A 27,828-nucleotide genomic window follows, 5' to 3' on the forward strand; every position below is an offset into this window, starting at 1 on the left:
TCGCCGTTGGATAGCACTTGATGCACCAATACTCTAGTCACCCAACTAACGCTTTTACTCGAGAAATGCTTATAAATTTACAATCATCTTCAACCATTCTTTTAGTTTTGAAATATGCAGAATACAGTGGCACCCCTTTATAACAAACTTTTATTATACTATAACAACTCTGGCTCCCAAACCCAATAAAAAATCCATTATGGTCAGTAGTTAATCTCAAAGCTTGATAAACCCATGATATGTAGTACTTTGTCAGCTCCTTCAGTTTTAATAATAAAATTTAGTTGTGTTTCAACAACATTTCTTTCTGCTCTTTTGTCATCTTGATGGAAAAAAATAAAATGCAGGATTTCACTCTCACTTTTATTATAAAAATCAATTTTTCATTTGTTACAACTTAACTTGATAGTAACGGAAAGGGCTTTGTACAAGGTGCTTTTTTTCTTTTTAAAAAAAAACACAGCTTAGACAAGTAAAGCACTTATTTTACATTTTGAGGATGTTATTAGGCAAGTGGATAGGACTGACCAAATGTTGGTCATTAATATAAACACATCCTTGCAAAGCATCATGGTACCAGGAGGTTGCTCATGGTACACAAGACTGTCAGCCCCAAGTGACAGCAGGAGGAAAAACAAAAAAAAAATGTAGAGGTTTACAGTTAATGCATTCAGCAGCACCAGATCCTTCACTTCCAAACAAGGTTGTTTGCTTTAGACACACAACACCGTAGGGTGTTTTTAGTAATAGAATTTGGCACACAGAGTTCTACTATCACTCAGAAGTATACCTGGACAAATACATCAGGAGTTCCTGGTACCATGTATACAGCAGCAGACAGTTTAAAAATCCTCATGTACAAATTGACCTATAATAGCATGCTTTGATCGAAGTATTTTGTGGAAAATATTGTTAACTAAATTAAATAATTGAATACTGGAATCAACATCTTAAAGGGCTGCAACATGATTTTGATCCACTTGACTTGTCAGTCAATGATAAGGACCATTAAAAAGTATTCAGTCTTTGCTACAAAATGTAACTTTTTTTTTTATACAATGCAGTATATAAAGCTGATTTCTGTATTTTGCACAGTACCTTAACTGAAGGTGGAAAAATTACATTTAAAACGGGAAAAAAGTAAACTCATCTGGCCATCTATTAAAAAAAAATCTGAGATTGTCATTACCCTTATACTAATGTTTTATAGAAAAATAAAATGAGGCATAAAGTGTAATAATAAACTATACATGAAAGTACTGCAAGGATATATGGACAGGCTTTACAGAAAATCTAATACAAGGTTATTTTATAGCTTATAAATAGGTTATCTACACAATATGTGGTATAAAAATACACTCAGAACATTTGTGGGCACTGAAGTTAAAAGCTCGAGTAAGAATTTAAAAGGTATCAGGGCATAGTTTCTACCCTTGGTCAAATACTTTTAAAAAGTCACAGGTGCTATTCCACCATTTGTCTCCATATTACTTTAGAATAATGATGGTTTTCACTATAAAGAAGCTAAATCAAGGTGATTTCCCTCCCACCCCACATCTACGCAGCAAGGGTGTGGAATAGCTTCATAGCACATGGCATGAATCAGCTTTAAAAGCTGCAGAGTGGCTGATATTGGCTTCACTGTGAAATTGTTCACACTATTGGCGCTGGTGTGACAAGAACCTCAGTACGTGACTCTTACATGCACTCTCCTTCAACTGAGCATTGCTGAAACAGTTTTATACAAAAATGCAAGAAAAAAATCCTCATGCCAGCTCTTCTCAATTCTGTAACAGTATTGTGCAGCTGTCTTTCTCTTGGTGGAAACTGAAGACTGTTTGTTAGCATTTCTGTTTTCACTGTAGAACGCACTGTGATTCTTTTTAGGCACTGGAGCTGCAAACCATCCAGTATCCGGTGCCCTGTTAAATGTGTGTGCTAGTTTTCTTTTGTCTCTTCTTAGGTACAGTTGCTTCCCTGGGTTAAGGCATTTTTGTTTGCATGTGGAAAAAAAGATTTTTTGTTTGTACAAATTTTACAAATTTTTTTATGGCACAACCAGCAGGTGCTGTTAGAAAATATATAAATATCCTCTCTACTGTACAAATTGTTTGCAATTCATTCTCTTCCCTCCCCATCTAATTTATTTTCACTGTACAAATCACATCTCCCCTCTTTAGTATTTCTTTTATGCAGTCTCTTCATATTAACAATTATTTACAGTAGGCAAAGATGGTAGCTGGTGCTCAGGACGAGTCTGTACATGGGGAGGGAGGGGGTGGATAAAGGTGGTGTGAGTAACTCCTTTCTGTGTAAGGAGATGGTGGGCAGCTTTCATAGTTCTCCTCAGCAGATAGGTACTGGCTCCGTGGAGTTGGAGGCGGAGGGAATGGCTCAGAGTCATAGTTCAAATCGCTGTAACATTTTGTTGTCGCAATTCTCCTCCCGGGGGTGTAGTCACTGTCACATACATCAGTACTGCAAGGCGTAGTGGGTGGAGCAAAATTTCGATAAGCATATGGTCTGTAGCTGTAGGCAGGGAAAGAAAGTACAAGATATCAATATCAACTAGATTGTAATTTACTGTTTAGATTTATTTTTAAAAATGGATGACCACATATAGTATAATACACAAACTAAAGCTTTTTTTAAAAAGTGGAAAAAAATTAAAAAGGATAAACACCTCTTCTTTGCATTTCTCTTAAGCAGGAATGCCAGCCCTTAAATGAAACCAGATGCAACTACGGTAACAAAATGATTAGTGGCTTACAAAATCACCTGTTTCTGAAGGAAACAGTACTTCTATTATAGCTGAATAAACTTGTGGGGTAGTTTATCTTTACACCATAAATTTAGAGAAGCTATTTTAGTTTTAAATAAAAAGGAAGCAAATTTAACCAGCATCAAATACTACAAAAATTACAGATTATGGTTTAACTTCCTCCCCACCCCACCCCACCCAAAGATAAGGTAATGAAGTTTGACTTTTAGGTGTAACCTGTTCAATGTATAAAGCTGCTCCCAGTATTACACAAAAGGCTTCATTACTTTGCTGCCTCATCTGACACAGTAAATAACCAAAATTCCAACAGGCTTGATCAAAAGATAGTCAGGTATCATTCAAAGTTCCCAGAAATTTTACATTGAAAGTGCAGAGTAACTATAGAAAACAATTACATACTAACAGGGAAAAAAATGCTTTTATCTAGTTTTTGTTAACAGTTTGTAAAGTAACATAGTATGATGTGGTTAAGTACGCCGAGTAAAACCTCCATTTCATTGTGTTCTCCATTTACCTGTATGATCTATGAGTAGAAGGGCTGTTTGATGAGTAACCAAATTCCATGGTATAATGTGAACGTTCGGTAGCTGGTGAAGGCGGAGGATTTAGCATCTAGATAGAAAAAAAAAAGGTAAACCATCAATACCAGGTGTGCTGTTTAAAAGATATATCCACAGTGGATAAATGCCCCATGGCCTCGCCCCTCCCTATCTCTGTAACATCCTCCAGCCCTACAATCCAAAATCTCTGCGCTCCACCAATTCTGGCCTCTTGTACAACCCCGATTTTAATCGCTCCACCATTAGTGGCTGTGCCTTCAGCTGCCTATGCCCTAAACCTCTCTCCTCCTTTAAGACGCTCCTTAAAACCTACCTATTTGACCAAGCTTTTGGTCACTTATCCGAACATCTCATGATGTGGTTCGGTGTCAAATTTTGTTGGATATCGCTCCTGTGAAGCGCCTTGGGATGTTTCACTATGTTAAAGGCACTATATAAATGCAAGTAGTTGTTGTGGTACTGAGCCACACAAATTTTCCAGATCAATCTGTGCTGTGGTGGCTTATCTCAGCTAGGAAAATGATAGCAATGAAGCAATTGCCTCAGTGTTCTTAAGCTTGGGACAAGGAGTGGGGGGGGGGGGGGGGGGGGGGTGGTGAGCAGAAAAGATTTTTAAAAAAGTCAGCTAGCCAGGGTGCTTGACTCTGACCACTATGCATTTTGCTGGAAAGTGCTTGTGTGTAGATGTCAGGTGAGAATAGGAACAGATCAGCTATGATGTACTCCATGTCAGACAGCCTGCCAATACTCACTGCATATGCTACACGTGAAAAACTGCGACTTGTACAAGGTTCTGGAGTGTTGCCGGCATCTGGTCCCAGAAAATCTAGATTGCATTCTTCAGGAGTCAGTCGAAAAAATTAGGAAATTTTAAATAAATAAACCAATACAAATTTCTCCTTCACATAACTTGGGAGCACAGATGCAGATTCAGGAAACAAAAAGACGGAGGGACCAAAAATAAAGAAATGCAAATGTTGAAGTTTTTTTGTAAAAAGACAGACATTTGCTTTTGTTAAACTCAGATTATTTAAAATAAAACAAAGTAGAGTTGAAAACTAAGCTGTCTACTTACAGGAGGAAAGTAAGTGCCTTTTGTACTCGAGGAGCTGCTGGATGAGGCCCCTGTAACGTGAGCTCGGTCATACGGAGGCCCACTGCTTCCACCCATTATGCTCAGGGAACTCATCACAGACTTTCCACGGGACATACCTGCAATTAAAGAAAACACAACCCAACAATTAAATCATATACAATCTGTCAAATATATTTATACAATTCACAACTTTATTTAAAAATGCAGATACACATTAACCAGACTGCATGTCTACTCCCCTCCCTCAATGAGTACTATTTGTTTTACCTTTTTCAGAATTCCCCTTTGCTGTTAATTTTGAAGCAGATGCCAGCTGGTGTACAAGTGTAATGTGGGGTGAATCATCTGCAGTATTGCCCTATCTCCCCATTCACCATATGGCCATGATCAGGATCTGTATGTGTAAGGAATTTGGGGTGCCATTGGTGTCCTACAAACTCTGTGGCATGCTCCTTGACTTACGATCTTTTAAAAAAAAATGTAACTCCCCCATCACTATGCAGCCATGTACTTACATTATGCTAGAATTATACTGCACTTGCTGGTATGATAGTGATGCTGTGTAGCACTAAAATGGGAAATCACAGATACATTACCTGCTCACACTCCTAGGAAGGAGGATGATTGAGATCTCCACATGTGTACTAAAAAGTGTGCACACAGAACTTCCATAACTAATCTAAACCTTATGATACTATGATCGCTGCTCCCTAAATGTTCCCCCACTGACACTTGCTCCACTTGACCCACTTCATTCCCAGAACTAGATCCCAGCAATGCCTCCTTCCTCGTTGGGCCAGAAACATACTGATCAAGAATGTTTTCCTGAACACAGGCTACTGTAGTTGCAGGTTCTTCAAAAAAAAAATGGTTGAAAATAGATAACTGTTCCATATTGGTATCCAAGTTTACAAAAAGATGGGGTGTTTTTTTTTTAAATTGCCCAGTTACTGCTTGGAGATTCTCACTTATGTCAGTAGGGGCTGCAATCAGTTGTGGTACACCAGACATCTGGTATGCGCTCCCAGCGGCCCAGGTGATAAAGGCAGCATGTAATAGAGCCACACAGACTAAGGAAGCACCAGGATCAACAGTTGATTTCTGCCATGTCAGCTGGTTTCAGCTGGAGTTGCTACAGTTGACCTCAACACCGCTGGGCTGGAGAAAGGAAAATCTCAGCCACACATCCCACCCCAACCAGTGGCCTCTATTGAAACATGCGTATGTGGATATCAGATAGGTCAGGCTCAGATGTGGCTATGATGTCTCCATGATTGAATAGTCTGCCAACAGTCACTGTCCGTGGTCACACCTCGAGAGTGTGGTACCAGAGGATGTTCAGTGCCTGTGTAACCATACACTTGGAGCAGTCAACAAGAGAAAGAAGGATAATAGCCAAATAAAGGATAACCTTAGTATGGCATTAGCACAAAAAAGTTTGGCAACAGTAAATTATGCAAACGGCTATCAAAATTTATTGCTGTTGTAGTCATCAATTCGACACTGTTTTTCTTATGAAGGTAAATAACACAGGCGGGGGATGGACACCATGATGTAGCATTAGAAAGGAGAAACAAGGTGCACTAAGGATTGGGAGAGACAGATAGTACTAGAGTAAGAAATAGTACAGTATTAGGTAGGATCAGATTAAGAGAAAGTACAAGAAGGTCTAAGATAGGTTTAGAGTGCATGTGTGTAAATGCATGAAGCGTGGTAAATAGGTTGGTGAGCTGCAGGCGCAAACAGCCACATGGGAATATGATGTGGCGATAACGGAGACCTGGCTCAAAAAAAGGGCAGGATCGGGTACTAAATATTCCTGGATACAAGGTGTTCAGGAAAGATAGAGAAGGAAAGAAAAGGAGGGTGGTAGCAGTATTGATTAAGGAGAATACTGGAGTGCTGGAGAGAGAGGATGTCCTGGAGGGGTCAAGGACAGAATCTATTGGGTTAGAGTTAAGAAACAATAGAGGTGCCATTACACTACTGGGAGTATTCTATAGGCTACCAATTAGTGGGAAGTATATAGAGGGGCAAATTTGCAGGGAAATTACAGAGAGGTGCAAGGACTATAGAGTAGTGATAATGGGGGACTCAACTATCCTAATATAGACTGGGATAGTAATAGTGTAAAGGGGCAAAGATGGGGAAGAATTTCTGAAGTGTGTTCAGGAAAACATTCTTGATCAGTATATTTCTGGCCCAATGAGGAAGGAGGCATTGCTGGATCTAGTCCTGGGGAATGAAGTGGGTCAAGTGGAGCAAGTGTCAGTGGGGGAACATTTAGGGAAAAGTGATCATAGTATCATAAGGTTTAGATTAGTTATGGAAAAAGGCAAGGAGTGATCTAGAGTAAAAATACTTAATTGGAGGAGGGACAATTTCAGTGGATTGAGAACAGATCTGGCCTGGGTAAATTGCAATCAAAGATTGGCAGGCAAAACTGTAATCAAACAATATGCGGCCTTTAAAGAGGAGATGGTTCAGGTACAGTCTAGGTACATTCCCATGAGGGGGAAAGCTAGGGTAACCAAAGCCAGAGCTCCCTGGATGACAGAAGAGATAGAGAGTAAGATGAAAAAGTGGACATACGACAGATGTCAGGTTGATAATACAAGAGAGAACCGGGCTGAATATAGTAAGTACAGAGAAGTGAAAAAGGAAATGAGGGGCAAAGAGAGAGTGTGAGATTAGACTGGTGGCTAACATAAAAGGGAATCCAAAAGTCTTCTATAGGCATATAAATAGTAGACGGGCAGTAAAGGGAGGGGTGGGGCCGATTAGGGACCACAAAGGAGATCTACGCATGGACGCAGAGGGCATGGCTGAGGTACTAAATGAGTACTTTGCATCTGTCTTTACCAAGGAAGATGCTGCCAAAGTCACAGTAAGAGGAGGTAGAATCATAGAAAATTTACGGCACAGGAGGAGGCCATTCGGCCCAGTGTGTCCGCACCGGCTGAAAATGAGCCACCCAGCCTAATCCCACTTTCCAGCAATTGGTCCGTAGCCTTGTAGGTTATGGCACTTCAGGTGGAATATCCAGGAACTTTTTAAATGTGATGAGGGTTTCTGCCTCTACCACCCTCTGGGCAAAAAAAAATTTCCTCAGCTCCCCTCTAATCCTTCTACCAATCACTTTAAATCTTTGCCCCCTGGTTATTGACCTCGCTGCTACGGGAAATAGGTCCTTCCTATCCACTCTATCTAGGCCCCATATAATTTTGTACACCTCAAGTAAATCACCCCTCAGCCTCCTCTGTTCCAAAGAAAACAACCCCAGCCTATCCAATCTTTCCTCATAGCTAAAGTTCTCCAGTCCTGGCAACATCCTCGTAAATCTCCTCTGTACCCTCTCTAGTGCAATTACATCCTTCCTGTAATGTAGTGACCAGAACTGTATGCAGTACTTAAGCTGTGGCCTAACTAGTGTTTTATACAGTTCTAGCATGACCTCCCTGCTCTTATATTCTATGCCTTGGCTGATAAAGGAAAGTATCCCGTATGCCTTTTTAACCACCTTATCTACCTGTCCTGCTACCTTCAGGGATTTGTGGACATGCACTCCAAGGTCCCTCACTTCCTCTACACCTCTCAGTATCCTCCCATTTATTGTATATTCCCTTGCCTTGTTTGCCCTCCCCAAATGCATTACCTCACACTTCTCCAGATTGAATTCCATTTGCCACTTTTCTGCCCACCTGACCAGCCCATTGATATCTTGCTGCAGTCTACAGATTTCCTCCTCACTATCAACCACACGGCCAATTTTTGTATCATCTGCAAACTTCTTAATCATGCCCCCTATATTTAAGTCCAAATCATTAATATATACCATAAAAAGCAGGGGACCTAGTCCTGAGCTCTGCAGATTCCCACTGGAAACAGCCTTCCATTCGCAAACGCCCGTCGACCATTACACTCTGCTTCCCGCCACTGAGCCAATTTTGGATCCAACTTGCCACTTTCCCTTGGATCCCATGGGCTTGTACTTTTTTGACCAGTCTGCCATGTTTTGAAGAGGTGACTAAAGTAGTGGACAGGGGAATGTCAATGGATGTTATTTATATGGACTTCCAGAAGGCATTTGATAAGGTCCCACATAAGAGACTGTTAGCTAAGATAGAAGCCCATGGAATAGAGGGAAAAGTACGGACTTGGTTAGGAAGTTGGCTGAGTGAAAGGCGACAGAGAGTAGGGATAATGGGTAGATACTCACATTGGCAGGATGTGACTGGTGGAGTCCTGCAGGGATCTGTCTTGGGGCCTCAATTATTCACAATATTTATTAATGACTTAGATGAAGGCAATGAAAGTTTCATATCTAAATTTGCCGATGACACAATGATTGGTGGCATTGTTACCAGTGGAGATGAAAACATAAAATTACAAAGCGATATTGATAGATTAGATGAATGGGCAAAACTGTGGCAAATGGAATTCAATGTAGACAAATGAGAGGTCATCCACTTTGGATCAAAAAAGAACAGGGTACTTTCTAAATGGTAAAAAGTTAAAAACAGTGGATGTCCAAAGGGACTTGGGGGTTCAGGTACATAGATCATTGAAGTGTCATGAACAGGTGCAGAAAATAATCAAGGCGGCTAATGGAATGCTGGCCTTTATATCTAGAGGACCAGAGTACAAGGGGGCAGAAGTTATGCTGCAGCTATACAAAACCCTGGTTAGACCGCACCTGGAGTACTGTGAGCAGTTCTGGGCACCGCACCTTCGGAAGGGCATATTGGCCTTGGAGGGAGTGCAGCGTAGGTTTACTAGAACGATACCCGGACTTCAAGGGTTAAGTTACGAGGAGAGATTACACAAATTGGGGTTGTATTCTCTGGAGTTTCGAAGGTTAAGGGGTGATCTGATCGAAGTTTATAAGATATTAATGGGAACAGATAGGGTGGATAGAGAGAAACTATTTCCGCTGGTTGGGGATTCTAGGAGTAGGGGGCAGAGTTTAAAAATTAGAGCCAGACCTTTCAGGAGCGAGATTAGAAAACATTTCTACACACAAAGGGTGGCAGAAGTTTGGAACTCTCTTCCGCAAACGGCAATTGATACTAGTTCAATTGTTAAATTTAAATCTGAGATAGATAGCTTTTTGGCAACCAAAGGTATTAAGGGATATGGGCCAAAGGCAGGTATATGGAGGTAGATCACAGATCAGCCATGATCTTATCAAATGGCAGAGCAGGCTCGAGCGGCTGAATGGCCTACTCCTGTTCCTATATTCCTATGTTCCTGAACACTTTATATCCAGGAGTATTTAGTACCCAATCCTGCCCTTTTATGAGCCAGGTCTAATTATTGCCACAACATCATATTCCCATGTAGCTATTTGCGCCTGCAGCTCACCAGCCTTATTTACCATGCTTTGTGCATTTACACACATGCACTGTCAACCTACCTTGGACCTTCTCGTATTCTCTCAGTCTGATCCCACCTAATACTGTACTATTTCTTACTTTAGTGCTATCTGTCTCTCCCAATCCTTTATGCACCTTGTTTGTCCTTTCCAATGCTACAACCTGGTGCCCATCCCCTTGCCAAAATTAGTTTAATCCCTCCCCCACAGCACTAGCGAACCTCCCCGCGAGGACATTGGTCCCAGCTCTGTTGAAGTGCAACCCATCCAGCCTGTACAGGTGCCACTTACTCTAGAACCGGTCCCAATGCCCCAGGAATATAAAGCCCTCCCCCGCTGGACCATCTCTCCAGCCATGCATTCATCTGCTGTATCCTCCTATTTCCATACTTAAAGTAGATAAGTCACCCCATCCGGATTGGATGCATCCTTGGTGGCTAAGGGAAGTAAGGGTGGAAATTGCAGAGATGTTGGCCATAATCTTCAAATCCTCCTTAGATATGGGGGGTGGTGCCAGAGGATTAGAGAACTGCAAATGATACACCTTTTTTGAACAAGGGTGTAAGGATAAACGCAGCAACTACAGCCCAGTCAATTTAACCTCGGTGGCGGGGAAGCTTTTAGAAACGATAATCCGGGACAAAATTAATAGTCACTTGGACAAGTGTGGATTAATAAAGGAAAGCCAGCACGGATTTGTTAAAGGCAAATCATGTTTAACTAACTTGACAGAGTTTTTTGATGAGGTAACATGAGGGCAATGCAGTTGATGTTGTATATATGGACTTTCAAAAGTCATTTGATAAAGTGCCACATAATAGGCTTGTCAGCAAAATTGAAGCCCATGGAAGAAAAGGGGACAGTAGCAGCATGGATACAGAATTGGCTAAGTGACAGGAAACAGGGAGCAGTGGTGAACGGTTGTTTCTCGGACAGGAGGAAGGCATACAGTGGTGTTCCCCAGGGGTCGGTGTTTGGACCACTGCTTTCCTTGATAAATATTAATGACTTGGACTTGGGTGTACAGGGCACAATTTCAAAATCTGCAAATGACACAAAACTTAGAAGGGTAGTAAACAGTGAGGAGGATAGTAATAAACTTCAAGAGGACACAGACAGGCTGGTGGAATGGACAGACACATGGCAGATGGAATTTAATGCAGAGAAGTGCGAAGTGATACATTTTGGCAGGAAAAACGAGGAGAGGCAATGTAAACTAAATGGTACAATTCTAAAGGGGGTGCAGGAACAGAGAGACCCGTGGGTACACGTGCACAAATCTTTGAAGGTGGCAGGACAGGTTGGGAAAGCAGATAAAAAAAAGCATACGGGATCCTGGGCTTTATAAAGCAAGTAAGTTATGTTGAATCTTTATAAAACACTGGGTCAACCACAACTGGAGTATTTTGTCAAATTCTGGGCACCACACTTTAGGAAGGCCGTAGAGAGGGTGCAGGAAAGATTGACTAGAATGTTTCCAGGGATGGGGGACTTCAGTAACATGGATAGACTGGAGAAGATGGGGTTGTTCTCCTTAGAGCAGAAAAGGTTGAGAGGAGATTTGATAGAAGTGTTCAAGATCATGAAGGGTTTAGATTAGGTAAATAAAGAGAAACTGTTCCCATTGGTGGAAGGGTCGAGAACCAGAGGACACAGATTTAAGGTGATTGGCAAAAGAACCGAAGGCGGCATGAGGAAAAACTTTTTTATGCAGTGAGTAGTTATGATCTGGAATGCACTGTCTTAAAGGGTGGCTGAAGCAGATTCAATCATGGTTTTCAAAAAGGAATTGGATAAATACTTGAAGGGAAAAAATTTGCAGGGCTACGGGGTAAGCGTGGGGAATTAGATTAACTGGATTGCTGTTACAAAGAGCCAGCATGGGCTCGATGGGCCGAATGGCCGCCTTCTGTACTGTAACCATTCTATGATTCTAGGTTAAACTGATGTAAGTAAGTACTAATTAAAACAAAAGTAACAAGCTATTTTGAAATGCAGTCCCTGCAAACAGTTAGAGAAAAAAATGGTTAATAACTTCATAATTAAAATTTTTCGGTGATTCCCACAGAAAGCCTCAATTTCCAGCATTTAATATTAAATATTCCTACCTTGCAGCGATCCTGGGAGGGAGTTCGTATGTGGTACATAGCCCAGAGGCACTGAAGCAGATCCATGCACAACAAAATCATTTGTCATAGTTTCTCCATCACCTTTCATCCGTGGGCACAGAACACGTTGGCAGATAAAGTACATAGCTCCAATCACAAAGACAGAGAGGATCACACCAATAATTGAACCAATAGTGTTTGTAGGTTGAGGGGTAGGCTCCTCTGTGGGATCTGTAATAAATTAACAAAGAAACATGTTATGAAGGGATGATTTGCTTGGTCAGCAGACCAAGGAGGTAAATTTGCTGCATCTGGTTGTCATTAACTGAGTGTATAATTAGAGCCTTTGTGCATTGGTTCTTACCATAAGTAAGTTCAGGAGGAGAAGAGGCATGAGATACATTTATTTCAATAGATAATGCTGGGTTTAGTTTCAAAAGGGAGAAGCAAATAGAAAACAATTAAAAGCAAATCTGTCAAAATGAATTGAAATTTCTCTGCCTTACTGAGGGGGAGACTAGTACTAGGGGCCATAAATATAAGATAGTCACTAATAAATCCAATAGGGAATTCTGGAGAAACTTCTTTACCCAGAGAGTGGTTAGAATGTAGAACTCGTTACCACAAGGAGTAGTTGAGGCGATTAGCTTAAGGGGAAGCTCGATAAACACATGAGGGAGAAAGGACCAGAAGGATATGCTGATAGGGTTAGAAGAAGGGAGGGAGGAGGCTCGTGTGGAGCATAAACACCGGAATGGATCTGTTGGGCTGAATGGCCTGTTTCTGTGCCGTACATTCTATGTACTCTGCTCCACATTTCACTAATTTAGCATGACAAAGCAGAAACAAAGTGAAAAGTATTTGTCAAAGAGAAAAGATCACTAAGTTTCTGTGGTAATTTGTTTAAAATAGACAGCTAAATAATAATGTGATAGGGACTATAAAGTACAACACTAAGAAAAACCTGCAAGGGAGAAACTTAAGTCTGCAGTTTCACAAGATTCTCCTTCCCCTCTCTCTCCTGACCCACCCCCACATACACATACTGTAAATCCCTCTTCTGCCCTCAAATTTAAACTGCTCCTTTTTCTTTGTGGTCAAACTACCACCGCTTAAATCAATTTTTCTTTGTTTGGCCCATCTCAGCCCCAGCTTTATTTTCAAATGGTTCTGCCTCATTTCCTGCAGCGCTTTCTTTCGAATGCCTCAAATCTTCTGAATTCACTGGTTTAGCAACTGTCAAAACTGCAAAGGGAAACTGGTTAGTCAACAACCTTCAGGAAACAAAATCTGTACTCAAGAGTACTGTGCAATATTCCCAACCTTTGTTTAATCTGTGGTGTCCTATTATCCGCTTTGATGAGAGAACCCAACTAGTACCTGTAATATTGTCAAACCAGGATTCTGATTGCCTGATCAATTCCCCCAACTGTCATCAAACAAGAACACAGTACAAGAAACATGGCCCTCAGTCCACCCAGGATCTGCTCCAAAACCCCACCCAAATAAATACTCAGAGCACATTTTTTTTTAAAACTGAATTGTGCAACTTCATCTGAAATGGGAGGGAAGGGAAAGAGAAAATCATTATTTGCTGACTAAAGTAAACAGAGCTGCTATTTTACAGTTACCATAAATACAGAGCACAAATGTATCCAAACAGAACCCTGTTATACAACCAATATATTGTTTGGTGAAAGCTTACAGCAGGTAACTTCATCCGAATTGTCAGTGCAATCACTGCTACGATCACATCTTTTATGTTTGGCAATGCACTGGCCATTGGCACATCGGAACTGGTCCATAGGGCACAGAACTGAGGAGAAGCAGAAAAAGAGATATTACTTTGCTGAGAGGTTCAGACCAGGAATAAATCTCAAATACAGAGCAATTTAAAAACAGAAGTAAGTTTTGCAACTTTTTTCCAATATGCTAGAGATACCACAATATCATTCAACTAAAAAGATGGATTGGCAAGAAATAAAAGGGCGAGTTTCCCTGCTTACCCCTTCAACACCCCCCAGCCTCACCAATCTCACTCTGTAACCATCTGCCAGAGGTTAGGCAAAATTGGCATAGATTGATTCATCTCTCATAGGGCCACCTGAGATTGGAAAATTCAAGGGTCTAGAAATTCAATGATGCCAAGCCTGTTTTCAGGCGCAAAATGGGCACCTAAGCTTCCAACATGGCAGGCAGGAAGCGTATGCTCATTACGAGCTGGACGTGCGCCGCCCGCCATATTTGTATAGGTGCTCAGGGCCCACGCCTGAAACAGGTGTTAGTCCCTTTGTACATGCAAATAAGGGTAAAATAGCCTGTTTAAGGCCCCTATGGTAAAATTGGGTTGCCCTGAATGCAACTCCGTTCAGGAAAATGTGGTTTAAATGCAGCCTAACCAGCAGTCCTTAAGGGACTGCTGCAGGCCTCTACCAGAAAGGTAAGCTTTTAAAATATACTTACCTGAATGTGAAGCTGGGTGGAGCAGGAGTCAGTCCCCCCCATCACCCTGTCCTGATTGCCCCTCTCCCGGCCACCCCCCTCTCTTCCCCCAACCCTTTACAACCTACCTGTGGGCCGCTGCTGTGACCTGAAATTCCAGAGGTCCTCACCAGTGAGCTGCCCGGGGACATCTGCAGCTTGCCAGTCTGATGTTAATGAGGCCTGAGGCCCATTATTGGGTGGACCTTGGGCCTACCTGTTACGGAGGTGGGATCGTTCCCTGTGCTAAGTTTGCGCCAGCATGGACAAATTTCTAGGTCATCGTGTTTCAATTCTGGAATGCAAACCTACACCCTGCCACATGGTGGCGTAGCTCACTAGTAAACAACATACCTCTCACATCTTTATTTTTCAATCCCCTTTAGGTGTTCCACCCACGACCCCACTGAATACCACAAGACAATTCCCAACACAGAAAGGAGGAGGCATGCAACTCATTTCCAGGCCCCTGAAAATGGCGCACAACAGCAGCCCTCGACAATTCACCCTTCAATTACCCCACCCTCTAAAGTGTCTGTTTCTTTTAATCAGTTTAAAGATCCTTCCCAAATGGCTTCATTGATTTTGGCAATGATTAGCTGAGCCCTATAGACCAGAAAGACCCAAGTCGATCCCTGATCTGTACTACTAATGGCCTCAGCACCACTGAGTAACGAAGGAAGGGGAATCAGCATGGGCTCCCTATCCAGATTGCTGATCGGTGATCCCTGCTCAAAAGTCTGTGATGTCGAGTATGAACAGCATCAGACGCAACGGAGATATTCTTCATGGTCGAACAGCCTATGGACCATTGGGACACCGCTCCCCATGGAACTAGTTCTGGGGAATGAAGTGGGTCAAGTGGAGCAAGTGTCAGTGGAGGAACATTTAGGGAACAGTGATCATAGTATCATAAGGTTTAGATTACTTAAGGAAAAGGACAATGAGTAATCTAGAGTAAAAATATTTAATTGGAGGAGGGGCAATTTCAGTAGGTTGAGAACGGATCTGGCCCAGGTAAATTGGAATCAAAGATTGGCAGGCAAAACTGTAATTGAAGAGGAGATGGTTCGGGTACAGTCTAGGTACATTCCCACAAGGGGGAACGGTACGGCAACCAAAAGCCAGAGCTCCCTGGATGGCGAACGAGAAAGAGAGTTAGATGAAGCAGAAAAGGGGCGTATGACAGATGTCAGGTTGATAATACAAGTGAGAACCAGGCTGAATATAGAAAATACAGGGGAGAAGTGAAAAAGGAAATAAGAGGGGCAAAAGAGTGTGTAATAACAGACTGGCAGCTAATATAAAAGGGAATCCAAAAGTCTTCTATAGGCATATAAATAGTAAACAAGTAGTAAGGGGAGGGGTGGGGCCGATTAGGGACCAAAAAGGAGATCTAAGAATGGAGGCAGAGGGCATGGCAGAGGTACTAAATGAGTACTTTGCATCTGACTTTATCAAAAAAAGATGCTGCCAAAGTCACAGTAAAAGGGGAGGTAGTTGAGATACTGGATGGGCTAAAAATTGATCAAGAGGAGGTACTAGAAAGGCTAGCTGTACTTGAAGTAGATAAGTCACCCGGTCCAGATGGGATGCATCCTAGGTTGCTGAGGGAAATAAGGGTGGAAATTGTGACGGTACTGGCCATAATCTCGCAATCATCTTTAGATATGGGGATGGTGCCAGAGGACTGCAGAATTGCAAATGTTACACCCTTGTTCAAAAAAGGGCATAAGGGTAAACCCGGCAACTACAGGCCAGTCAGTTGAACCTCGATGGCGGGGAAGCTTTTAGAAACGATAATCCAGGACAAAATTAAGAGTCACTTGGACAAGTGTGGATTAATAAAGGAAAGTCAGCACGGATTTGTTAAAGGAAAATCGTGCTTAACTAACTTGGAGATTTTTGGTGAGGTAACAGAGAGGGTTGATGAGGGCAATGCGGTTGATGTTGTGTATATAGACTTTCAAAAGGTGTTTGATAAAGTGCAACATAATAGGCTTGTCAGCAAAATTGAAGCCCATGGAATAAAAGGGTCAGTGGCAGCACGGATATGAAAGTGGTTAAGTGACAGGAAACAGAGAATAGTGGTGAATGGTTGTTTTTCGGACTGGAGGGAGGTGTACATTGGTGTTCCCCAGGGGTCAGTATTTGGACCACTGCTTTTTTTGATATATATTGATGACTTGGACTTGGATGTACAGGGCACAATTTCAAAATCTGCAGATGACACAAACTTGGAAGTCTAGTAATCAGTGAGGAGGATAGTAATAGACTTCATGATGACATAGACAGGCTGGTGGAATGGGCAGACACATGGCAGATGAAATTTAACGTAGAGAAGTGCAAACTGCTTCATTTTAGCAGGAAGAACGAGGAGAGGCAATGTAAATTAAATGGTAGAATTCTAAAGGAGGTACAAGAGGAGAGAGACCTGGGGGTATTTGTGCACAAATCTTTGAAGGTGGCAAGACAGGTTGAGAAATCGGTCAAAAAAGCATACAGGATCCTGGGCTTTATAAATTAGAGGCATAGAGTACGAAACCAAGGGAGTTATGATGAACTTTTATAAAACACTGGTTAGGCCACAACTGGAGTATTGTGTCCAATTTTGGGCACCGCATGAAGGATGTGTAGGCCTCAGGGAGGGTGCAGAAAAGATTTACTAGAATGATTCCAGGGATGAAAGACTTCAGTTATGAGGACTGGAGAAGCTGGGGTTGTTCTCCTTAGAGCAGAGAAGGTTAAGAGGAGATTTGATAGTAGTGTTCAAAATCATGATGGGTTAGATAAAGTAAATAAAAAGAAACTGTTTCCAGTGGCAGAAGGGTCGAGACCAGAGGACACAGATTTGAGGCGATTGGCAAAAGAACCAAAGGCAACATGAGGAAAAACTTTTTTACTCAGCGAGTAGTTATGATCTGGAATGCGCTGCCTGTAAGGGTGGTGGAAGCAGATTCAATCATGACTTTCAAAAAGGAATTGGATAAATACTTGAAGGGAAAAGTTTGCAGGGCTACGGGGAAAGAGCAGAAGAATGGGACTAACTGGATTGCTCTTACACCGAGCAAGCATGGGCTCAATGGGCCGAATGGCCTCCTTCTGTGCTGTAACCATTCTATGATTCAATACACCTGCAGGAGTCAGTCCTTCAGCTGTTTAGAAAATATTTTTAGATTATAAAAGAAAAATGCTCAAATACCTTCACATTTCTGTTCATCAGACTGGTCTTGGCAGTTTGTCTCTCCATTGCATCTGAAGGCAGCATCAATGCACTGCCCACTGGCACACTGGAACTGACTGTCTGAACACACTGGACAGTTCTGCTCATCACTCTGATCATCACACTCGGGATATCCATCACAGCGCCAAGCCAAGGGTATACAATCAATCTCTCCCGTGGCACAAGTGAAGTGATCTGGTGCACAGGTGGGTGGCTCTGAAAAAACAAACAGACGGAATTGATGCCTACCATTGCAGGTTAGAAAAGAAAATCAAGCGACTTAAGTTTAAATCAGTTTTTTTTAAAAATTGTAATAAAAACAGAAAATGCTGGAGAAGCTCAGCAAGTCAGGCAGCATCTGTGGAGAAAGAAACAGAGTTAACGTTTCAGGACGATGACCTATCGTCAGAACTGGAGGATGTTGAAAGAGTTGACGTTTTTGAGCAAGTACAGAACCTGGAAAAGGGGGGAGGGAGGAGAGGGGAGGAAAGAACAAAAGGGAAGGTCTCTGATAGGGTAGAGGACAAGAGTAATTAAATGACAAAAAAGGGATGATGGTGCAAGGCAAGGAGGGTGGTAATGGGACAGATTAAGAAACAAAAGATTGATCAGGAGTAGCTGTAAATGGGAGCAGCAGAACCATTACTATTACAATTACTTGCTCAAAACTTTAACTCTTTAACATCCTCCAGTTCTGATGAAAGGTCTTCGACCTGAAACGTTAACTGTTTCTTTCTCCACAGATGCTGCCTCACTTGCTGAGCTTCTCCAGCATTTTCTGTTTTTATTTCAGATTTCCAGCATCTGCGGTATTTTGCTTTTGATTCAGTGTTTAATTCACGGCCACTTCTCTTCCAGGAATGCCCCCCTTAAAGAAATTCAGCTCTTTTCTCCGATGGGATTTCCGTTTATCTCTTTTACCTTGTTCACCTTCATTGCTTTCTGTTTCCCTTCTCCTACTTGATCAGGTATCTACAAAAATTTGCTTTCACACCCACATCTCTCTCTTCAGCAAATGTCTCCGGTTCCGACTTATTCCATGTGGATTCCAACTTAAATTCTACCCTTCATGTTTCAGATCCGCCCGTGATCACAGATATCTCCATGATATTCAGCGTTCCTCGAACCACTGCTCTCGCCGCTTCCTGAGATCAACGCCACGCACTGCTGCATGCATGCTCTCGACCTCTCTCTTCAGCAGCACCGACTCACTCTATCTTACAGTTGTCCTGTTCTGCAGTCCCATTTCATCCTTCGCCTCATCTGGTACTTTAACAAAAAACTTTTCTTCCTTTCGGGTGTCAAGGGCCGCACGCTTCAACAACTCTTAGATACCAACACCCCTCCTGATCCTCCTTCCCCATCACTTTCCTCGGATTCCATCCCTCCCTCCAATCTCACCCTTGGTCATATTTTCACTATCCACTCTGACCTTCCCCTCTGTTCCTGAACGATCAGTCCTCAGCTTCATCCCCTTACGCCCCCGCCTAAATTAATTTTGAGCTCGACACGATGCTGAGCTCTTCTTCCATACTTTCGCCTCTGCGCCCACTTCTTTGGCCAGGTGTCAATCCCCGCACAACGGACCCTTTCTCCCGTCTTCAGAATTCTCATTCCACCTGGACCCCTCCCTCTGGCCTCTTACCCTCTCGATGTTTTCATTGCGAACTGCCAGCATGACATAGAAATCATAGAAAATAGGAGAAAGAGTAGGCCATTCGGCCCTTCGGGCCTGCTCCGCCATTCAAAATGATCATGGCTGATCGTCTAACTCTGTACCCTGTTCCCGCTTTTTCCCCATATCCCTTGATCCCGGCCATCTCAATTTCTCTACTCCCCTCACTCACTCTAACCTACCTCCCTCTGAACTCACAGCTCTCCGTTTGCTCAGGTTCAACCCTGACATTGTCATTAAACCTGCTGACAATGACGGCGCTGTTGTTGTGCGGCGAACAGACCTCCACCTTGCAGAGGCTGAGCACCAACTCTCCGACACCTCCTTCTGCCTCCCCCTGGACCATGACCCCAGCGCCGAACATCAAGCCATAGTTTCCCAGACAGTCACTGACCTCATCTCCTCTGGAGATCTTCCCCCCATGGCTTCCAACCTCACAGTCCCCCAACCCTGCACAGGCCGCTTCTACCTCCTTCCCAAGATCCACAAACAGGACCGCCCCGGTCGACCCATCGTTTCAGCCTGTTCTTGCCCACGGAACCTATTTCCTTCTATCTTGACTATTTTTTCTCCCCTTGTCCAGTCTCTTCCAACCTACATCCGCGACTCTTCTGACACCCTCCGCCATTTTAACAGTTTCCAGTGCTCCGGCCCTAACCGTCTCCTTTTCACCATGGACATCCAGTCCCTCTACACCTCCATCCCTCACCAGGATGGCCTGCGGGCCCTCCGCTGCTTCCCTGAACGGAGGCCCAACCAATCCCCATGCACCACCACCCTCCTCTGCCTGTCTGAACTTGTTCTTACGTTGAACAACTTCTCCTTTGATTCCATCACTTCCTCCAAATAAAAGGTGTCGCTATGGGAACCTGTATAGGTCCCAGCTGTGCCTGCCTTTTTGTGGGATACGTGAAACGTTCCTTGTTCCATTCCTACTCAGGTCCCCTCCCTCACCTCTTTTTCCAGTACATTGATGACTGTTTTGGTGCCGTTTCCTGCTCTTGTCCCGAACTAGAAAATTTCAACAACTTTGCTTCCAATTTCCACCCTTCCCTCACCTTCACGTGGTCCATCTCCGATTCTTCCCTTCCTCGACTTCTGGGGAGAGCCTGTCAACCAATATCTATTATAAGCCCACCAACTCCCACAGCTACCTTGATTACACTTCCTCCCACCCCGCTTCCTGTAAGGACTCTATTCTCTTCTCCCAGTTTCTCCGTCTCCGTTGCATCTGTTCTGATGATACCACCTTCCACACCAGTGCTTCCGGTATGTCTTCCTTTTTCCTCACCGGAGGATTCCCCTCCACTGTAGTTGACAAGGCCCTCGACTGTGTCCGTTCTATTTCCCGTACTTCTGCCCTCACCCTTTCCCTTCCCTCCCAGAACCTTGATAGGATTCCCCCCCTTGTCCTCACCTTCCACCCCACCAGCCTCCACATTCAACGTATCACCCTTCACCATCTCCACACACACACACACACACCAGACACATCTTCCCCTCCCCTCCCAGCATTCCGAAGGGACCGGTCCCTCCGCGATACCCTGATCCACTCTTTCATCACCTGCTCTCTTCCCCACAGCACCTTCCGATGTGAGCACAGGAGATACAACACCTGCCCCTTCACCCCCTCCCTTCCCACCGCCCAGGGCCCCAAACACTCCATCCAGGTGAAACAGCAGTTTACTTGTACTTCTTTCAATTTAATATACTGTATCCGCTGCTCACAATGTGGTCTCCTCTAACTGGGGAGACCAAACGCAGACTGGGTGAACGCTTTGCTGAACACCTCTGCTCTGTCCGCAAGTGTGACCCTGAGCTTCAGGTCGCTTGCCATTTTAATTCCCCTTCCCACTCCCACTCTGACCTCGGCCTCTTACACTGTTCCAATGAAGCTCAACATAAGCTCGAGGAACAACACCTCATCTTTTGTTTAGGCACTTTACAACCTTTCGGACTCAACAATGATTTCAATAACTTCAGATCATAACCACTGCTCCCATTTTTTCGGTCAGCTAGTGCTGGTAATTGTTCTGCTGCTGCCAATTACAGCTACTCCTGACCCATCTTTTGTTTCTTAATCTGTCCCATTACCACCCTCCTTGCCTTGCACCATCATCTCTTTTGTCATTTAATCACTCCTGCCCTCTACCCTTTCAGAGACCTTCCCTTTTGTTCTTTCCTCCCCTCCCTCCTCTGGTTCAGTACTTGCTTAAAAACTTTAACACTTTTAATATCCTCCAGTTCTGATGAAAGGTCTTCGACCTGAAACGTTAACTCTCTTTATTTCTCCACAGATGCTGCCTGACTTGCTGAGCTTCTCCAGCATTTTCTGGTTTTATTTCAAATTTCCAGCATCCGTAGAATTTTGCTTTTGTTTTTTAAAATTGTAAATGGGTTGGGGATGTTATTCCATCTCTACTACATTAATTTGTTGATATCCAGAATGAAGAACAAATTTAGTATTTTCCGGATCTTTCAAATGTGTAAATCTGATATAAATCTTAAAAAAAAGACTAATTTCTTAGTACTCAAATATTTTGTTTGGAGAATTGCTTTGCTAATTGAAGAGCAAACAATCGATAAAAGGATGGCAGTGAGATTGAGAATAAACAGTTTTTCTCTGACCTCCACAAGACAGCTCATCTTGAAGAAGCACGAGGTGAACAGGGCATGAGCAACGTGTAGTTCCATCTCCCTTTACAATACAAATATGGGAACAGCCGCCGTTATCCTGAGCACAAGGGTGTTCCGCTGTAATACCACAAAACAGTAGTCACAGGTTAGCTTTCATCATTACAGCAAAAATGAATGAACCGGTAATAAATTTAGCAAGGAGAGCACCCAATAATCTCAACCAAGTTTAAAAACTATATGTGAAAAAAGCTGGAATATTAATTTAGAAATACAATGTATAATTTTTAAGAATCTCCTTCCCATTTTAACAAGAATTGTTATGACCTAAAAAGGCACTAACCAAGGCTGTGGATCAAATATTTAAATAGTTACCAAAATCTTTTCCTGCGCCACCTACACTGGTTGTAAACAGATAATTAATGTTTAACAGTTGTAAAATCTAGTTACTATTTACATGTTCATGCTGGTTATGTTTTCTAGCCACAGGTGTTATCAATCAGTACAAGTATGGATATTTAACAAAAAGTCATAAATGAAGGGAATGACTTATTAAATACCCTGAAGGTGCCTACATAACACAGTAAAATTATATTTCATTTAAAAAAACAATCCTGTGTTATCAGGTTGATATAAAAAATAATAGTCTATGGAAGTGATTTCAGCCATGAATCATTCCTTGCACCCATTACTTTATTTAACAATCTATGGCGGAGTTGATAGGAAGGTTTTACTCAGCTTTGGGCTTATTTTTGTTATGCACCAGTGTTGCGATAGCCACGGGCCGCCACTGTTCTCTGCATAGAGGGTGCGTGATGACGTTCATAGAAAAATATTACTGCAGCAAGTCTATAGAGTATTTATCTACAGTCAGGAAGTAAAATATTGTCTAGTTTTGAATTGCTGTGCTTTACACAACCGTAACAAAACTAGTCTATGTTTTTGTTTGTTCTCAGTTTCTTCCCCTTGGAAAGTTTTCTCAAATTGATTTGTATTTAGCATATGGCACACAGAACAGGTATATCCAGCCTTTATATTACTACTATCATACCAAATTCCTCCAGATCGAGTTCTTTCACGGCATGAATGTCACTCAGCTGGGCTATACGGGCTTGAATCTTAGTGCGACTGTTACCATTCATCTTCTCAATCCTCTCGATCATCTGCTGCTGTCTGTCAATCCAGTACAAGTGGTTACCAAATATAGTCAAACCTACAGGTTGAAGGATGTTGGCATCTTCCAAAACAATTCGATTTGCACCTAAAAGCAAATTTAAAAGATTCTATAAATCTAATGTAATGCTTTGTGCCATATACTACGTCAGCCACTAGCCACATGTGGCTAATTGGGAATCCAGATGTGGCTAATTGCATTAGTAAGTAAAAAATGAATAATAGATACTTATGTTGGTCATGTGATCTCAATATTCATTCACATGATGTATGCATGTATAAGTTAACCTTTTTGTGCATTTGTTGGTAAAACGGTAAGATGAAAAGCAGAGTGTGAGCATGTTTTTTGATTGTTGTGAGTGCTTTACTTCCTTGGTTACTGAATGATGGTACATGTTTGTTAAGTAAACATACACGTGAAGTACATTTACCTGTATTGTGAGTGTATGCAAGGTGTTTTCTACGAAAATAGTGCATGTGGCAAAAACAGGATCACCGTAGCCACACACCTGTGGCTAGTCAGCAATTTCCATTGAACAACATGACCGTATAGTGTATTTTTATAACATCTTCCCAATGTATAATTCAAAATTAATTCCATAAACCACCAGAATATGCCAGTGTCTCAAAATCACAAGGGAAAGATTTTGAGCAACATTCTTCTTTATTTGTTTCTTGTAAGCACTGAAGAGAGAGACAGCAGAAATCCTGTAAACATTAATATATCTCTACATCATTAGACACTTCAGTTTGGACTGACCAAGGATCAGCTGTGCTTTTTCAATATCAGATAGGGTCTTGTTACACTTGAAATAATTACTCAACAGCTGGAAAAAAATTACATTGCAAAATAAAATGGGAAAGCTACCCACCAATCCACTAATAATTGTGACCAATGCCAATTTGAAATGTTGCAATGTGCTATGTAACATAATGCTTGAGTATTTTTCTATGATGAAACAGAAAATTATCTGGTGCAAGATTATACAACCAGAAGGCTGGGAGCAGGCTGCCGAAAGGCAGTCCATGGTACATAGGAAGACAGAGAGGGTAACTAGGGAGAGAGTAGGGCCTCTTAAGGATCAACAAGGTCATCTATGTGAGGAACCACAAGAGATGGGTGAGATCCTGAATGAATATTTCACATCGGTATTTACGGTTGAGAAAGGCATGGATGTTAGGGAACTTGGGGAAATAAATAGTGATGTCTTGAGGAGTGTACATATTACAGAGAGGGAGGTGCTGGAAGTCTTAACGCGCATCAAGGTAGATAAATCTCCGGGACCTGATGAAATGTATCCCAGGACGTTATGGGAGGTTAGGGAGGAAATTGCGGGTCCCCTAGCAGAGATATTTGAATCATCCACCGCTACAGGTGAGGTGCCTGAAGATTGGAGGGTAGCAAATGTTGTGCCTTTGTTTAAGAAGGGCGGCAGGGAAAAGCCTGGGAACTACAGACCAGTGAGCCTGACATCTGTAGTGGGTAAGTTATTAGAGGGTATTCTGAGGGACAGGATCTACAGGCATTTGGAGAGGCAGGGACTAATTAGGAACAGTCAGCATGGTTTTGTGAGAGGAAAATCATGTCTCACGAATTTGATTGAGTTTTTTGAAGGGGTAACCAAGAAGATAGATGAGGGCTGTGCAGTAGACGTGGTCTACATGGACTTCAGCAAAGCATTTGACAAGGTACCGCATGGTAGGTTGTTACATAAGGTTAAATCTCATGGGATCCAAGGTGAGGTAGCCAATTGGATACAAAATTGGATTGACGACAGAAGACAGAGGGTGGTTGTAGAGGGTTGTTTTTCAAACTGGATGCCTGTGTCCAGCGGTGTGCCTCAGGGATCGGTGCTGGGTCCGCTGTTATTTGTTATTTATATCAATGATTTGGATGAGAATTTAGGAGGCATGGTTAGTAAGTTTGCAGATGACACCAAGATTGGTGGCATTGTGGACAGTGAAGAAGGTTATCTAGGATTGCAACGGGATCTTGATAAATTGGGCCAGTGGGCCGATGAATGGCAGATGGAGTTTAATTTAGATAAATGTGAGGTGATGCATTTTGGTAGATCGAATCGGGCCAGGACCTACTCCGTTAATGGTAGGGCGTTGGGGAGAGTTATAGAACAAAGAGATCTGGGAGTACAGATTCATAGCTCCTTGAAAGTGGAGTCACAGGTGGATAGGGTGGTGAAGAAGGCATTCGGCATGCTTGGTTTCATTGGTCAGAACATTGAATGCAGGAGTTGGGATGTCTTGTTGAAGTTGTACAGGGCATTGGTGAGGCCACACTTGGAGTACTGTGTACAGTTCTGGTCACCCTATTATAGAAAGGATATTATTAAACTAGAAAGAGTGCAGAAAAGATTTACTAGGATGCTACCGGGACTTGATGGTTTGACTTACAGGGAGAGGTTAGACAGACTGGGACTTTTTTCCCTGGAGAGTAGGAGGTTAAGGGGTGATCTTATAGAAGTCTATAAAATAATGAGGGGCATAGATAAGGTCGATAGTCAAAATCTTTTCCCAAAGGTAGGGGAGTCTATAACGAGGGGGCACAGATTTAAGGTGAGAGGGGAGAGATACAAAAGGGTCCAGAGGGGCAATTTTTTCACTCAAAGGGTGGTGAGTGTCTGGAACGAGCTGCCAGAGGCAGTAGTAGAGGCGGGTACAATTTTGTCTTTTAAAAAGCATTTGGACAGTTACATGGGTAAGATGGGTATAGAGGGATATGGGCCAAGTGCAGGCAATTGGGACTAGCTTAGTGGTATAAACTGGGCGACATGGACATGTTGGGCCGAAGGGCCTGTTTCCATGTTGTAACTTCTGTGATTCTATTCTATAAAAGGTAACTTGCAAAAATTTGGAGAGGAGGGTAGGAAAAAAAGTGAAAGTATAAAACAGGTCTCTAATAATCATACTGATTATCTGGTACACTGTGCACTCAAATTGTTCTGTTTATTCAGAATTGAAAAAAAGACTCAATGCTTGTAACAATAGTACTTCACAGATATTTTAAAAACAGCCTGTTTTCTTCTCTTTCTTGTTCTCAGAAGTATTCCCAAAATATTGTTTCTCTCTCTTACCTGATAGGTCACTGCTCTCTATGCGGCGGAGATCAGAGTCAGCCCAGAAGAGTTTGCCAAGCTTGTTGTCGATAGCAAGTGCTACTGGTTTACTTAGTCCACTGAAAAACAGAACTTCACGCTCTGTACCATCCAATGCAGCACGCTCTATTCTTGGGGATCTATCTTGAAGGTTAGTGAAGTACATGTACCTACGGGGTTTTTTTTGAGGGAAAGAAGAAAGGGAATCTTTTAATATCATACACTCCAAAGTTGTCCCCTGACAAAAGCTTCACCAATAATTTAACTGCTGAAAGTTAAATGCCAAATTTCAGTTTTACCCCCTCTCTGGATTTACGATAATTGCCCTTGGCCTGTCTTGTTCTCCTCTCAGGACCACGCCTATTGGTTTACCATCCAGTCGTGTGACGTTTATAACATTAGTAGCCTCACAGGTCCAATAGATGTAACGACTGTAGATATCAATACTGAGGTCATAAGGCTGCATATCCAAGTTTTGGTTGGGGATTGTGCTGGTCACAACTGTAAAACCCTGCAACAGAAGTAGACAATTAAAACAATGGCAGGTTGATCATTACTGTATTTTAATAAAACATTTAATTTATAAAAAAGGTGACTGCTGTAAAAAAAAAATTCAAAAATTGACAATTACTAAATTTATATTATATTGAAGGAAGTGCGTCCAAGCAATAACATAAGTTAGCGTTAGTCTTGATTTTAGTCCAAATTTTTGCATTAGGTTGCCCATTTAAAGGCGATCTGGATGTTTCAGTACACTCTTCCTTCCAGCACTGCGTGATCAGCTTATACAATGGCTTCCCATTTATTTGGGAATGTACTTGGGAGAATTCAATAAATAAAATAAAACATTTCAAACACACTACTATTAGAAACAGGTCCCAGTAGGAAACCAGTGAAGCAACCAACTCGTGTTTTTTTTGCTACAGGATTGAAGGGGGGAGGCTCGGAGGGATCCAAATAGCGAGTTAATAGAATACGTGGTTCAAGCCAGAAATATTTCAGTCCGAGCTCCCCGTATTAATACAAACCTGGGTTCCATCCTCCTGTGCTCGTCTGATAACAGTTTGACGAGAATCGATCCAGTACAGATGTTTATCTACAGGATCATAATCAATGGCCCTGACATTTCTCAGACTGTGAATGGGAAGAATGATGTCTGGGCTCTGTTGTTCATCAATAACCATCCGATTAATCGCATTCTTTTGACTGAATAGCAGAAATGAAGTTGGAGCTGAAAAGTGATAATATTATTACTTTGTTAGTTTGCACTGGCCAGAGAAAAAGATCAGAAGAGAAAAAAAAACTCAAAGAAAATATATGAAAAATGTTTCCTTTACGTGTTAAAACAAGTTTCTTACAGGCTTAGTTTTAAAACCAGGTTTTAAGAATTATGTTACATTTCCAAAAGACGACACGTAAAATCAAAATACAAATGGATACAAGAAAAATCCTCCTTTAAGAGTCATAACTTTGTTCACTAATGCTGCAATTTATAACTTATGACTGTGCAGAATCTTTTAACCATATGCAAAATATAATAGCATTAAAAATATAATCGCTTTAACTGATGGAAAAAACACCAAATAGAGTTTTTAAACTCGGGTTTCCATTG

At 42.2% G+C, this 27,828-nt stretch overlaps 1 protein-coding gene across 2 annotated transcripts in view; it reads right to left on the minus strand.

Moving 5' to 3' along the window:
• Positions 1 to 355: 355 nt before the first annotated feature.
• lrp6 (low density lipoprotein receptor-related protein 6) overlaps positions 356 to 27,828 on the minus strand; it is a 146,700-nt gene continuing 119,227 nt past the window's right edge. For both annotated transcript variants that reach the window (XM_067999614.1, XM_067999613.1), the window contains exons 13-23: positions 27,245 to 27,447; positions 26,516 to 26,727; positions 26,196 to 26,386; positions 22,985 to 23,194; positions 21,928 to 22,053; positions 17,604 to 17,840; positions 13,626 to 13,736; positions 11,921 to 12,151; positions 4,418 to 4,554; positions 3,297 to 3,394; positions 356 to 2,529 (exon numbers count right to left, since the gene is read on the minus strand). In XM_067999614.1, coding sequence (XP_067855715.1) covers positions 2,247 to 2,529; positions 3,297 to 3,394; positions 4,418 to 4,554; positions 11,921 to 12,151; positions 13,626 to 13,736; positions 17,604 to 17,840; positions 21,928 to 22,053; positions 22,985 to 23,194; positions 26,196 to 26,386; positions 26,516 to 26,727; positions 27,245 to 27,447 — 2,039 coding nt within the window. In that variant the 3' untranslated portion in view covers positions 356 to 2,246. The remainder of the gene's footprint in view (positions 2,530 to 3,296; positions 3,395 to 4,417; positions 4,555 to 11,920; positions 12,152 to 13,625; positions 13,737 to 17,603; positions 17,841 to 21,927; positions 22,054 to 22,984; positions 23,195 to 26,195; positions 26,387 to 26,515; positions 26,728 to 27,244; positions 27,448 to 27,828) is intronic.

The sequence above is a fragment of the Heptranchias perlo genome, chromosome 18, assembly GCF_035084215.1.
Source record: "Heptranchias perlo isolate sHepPer1 chromosome 18, sHepPer1.hap1, whole genome shotgun sequence".
Taxonomy (NCBI): Eukaryota; Metazoa; Chordata; class Chondrichthyes; order Hexanchiformes; family Hexanchidae; genus Heptranchias; species Heptranchias perlo.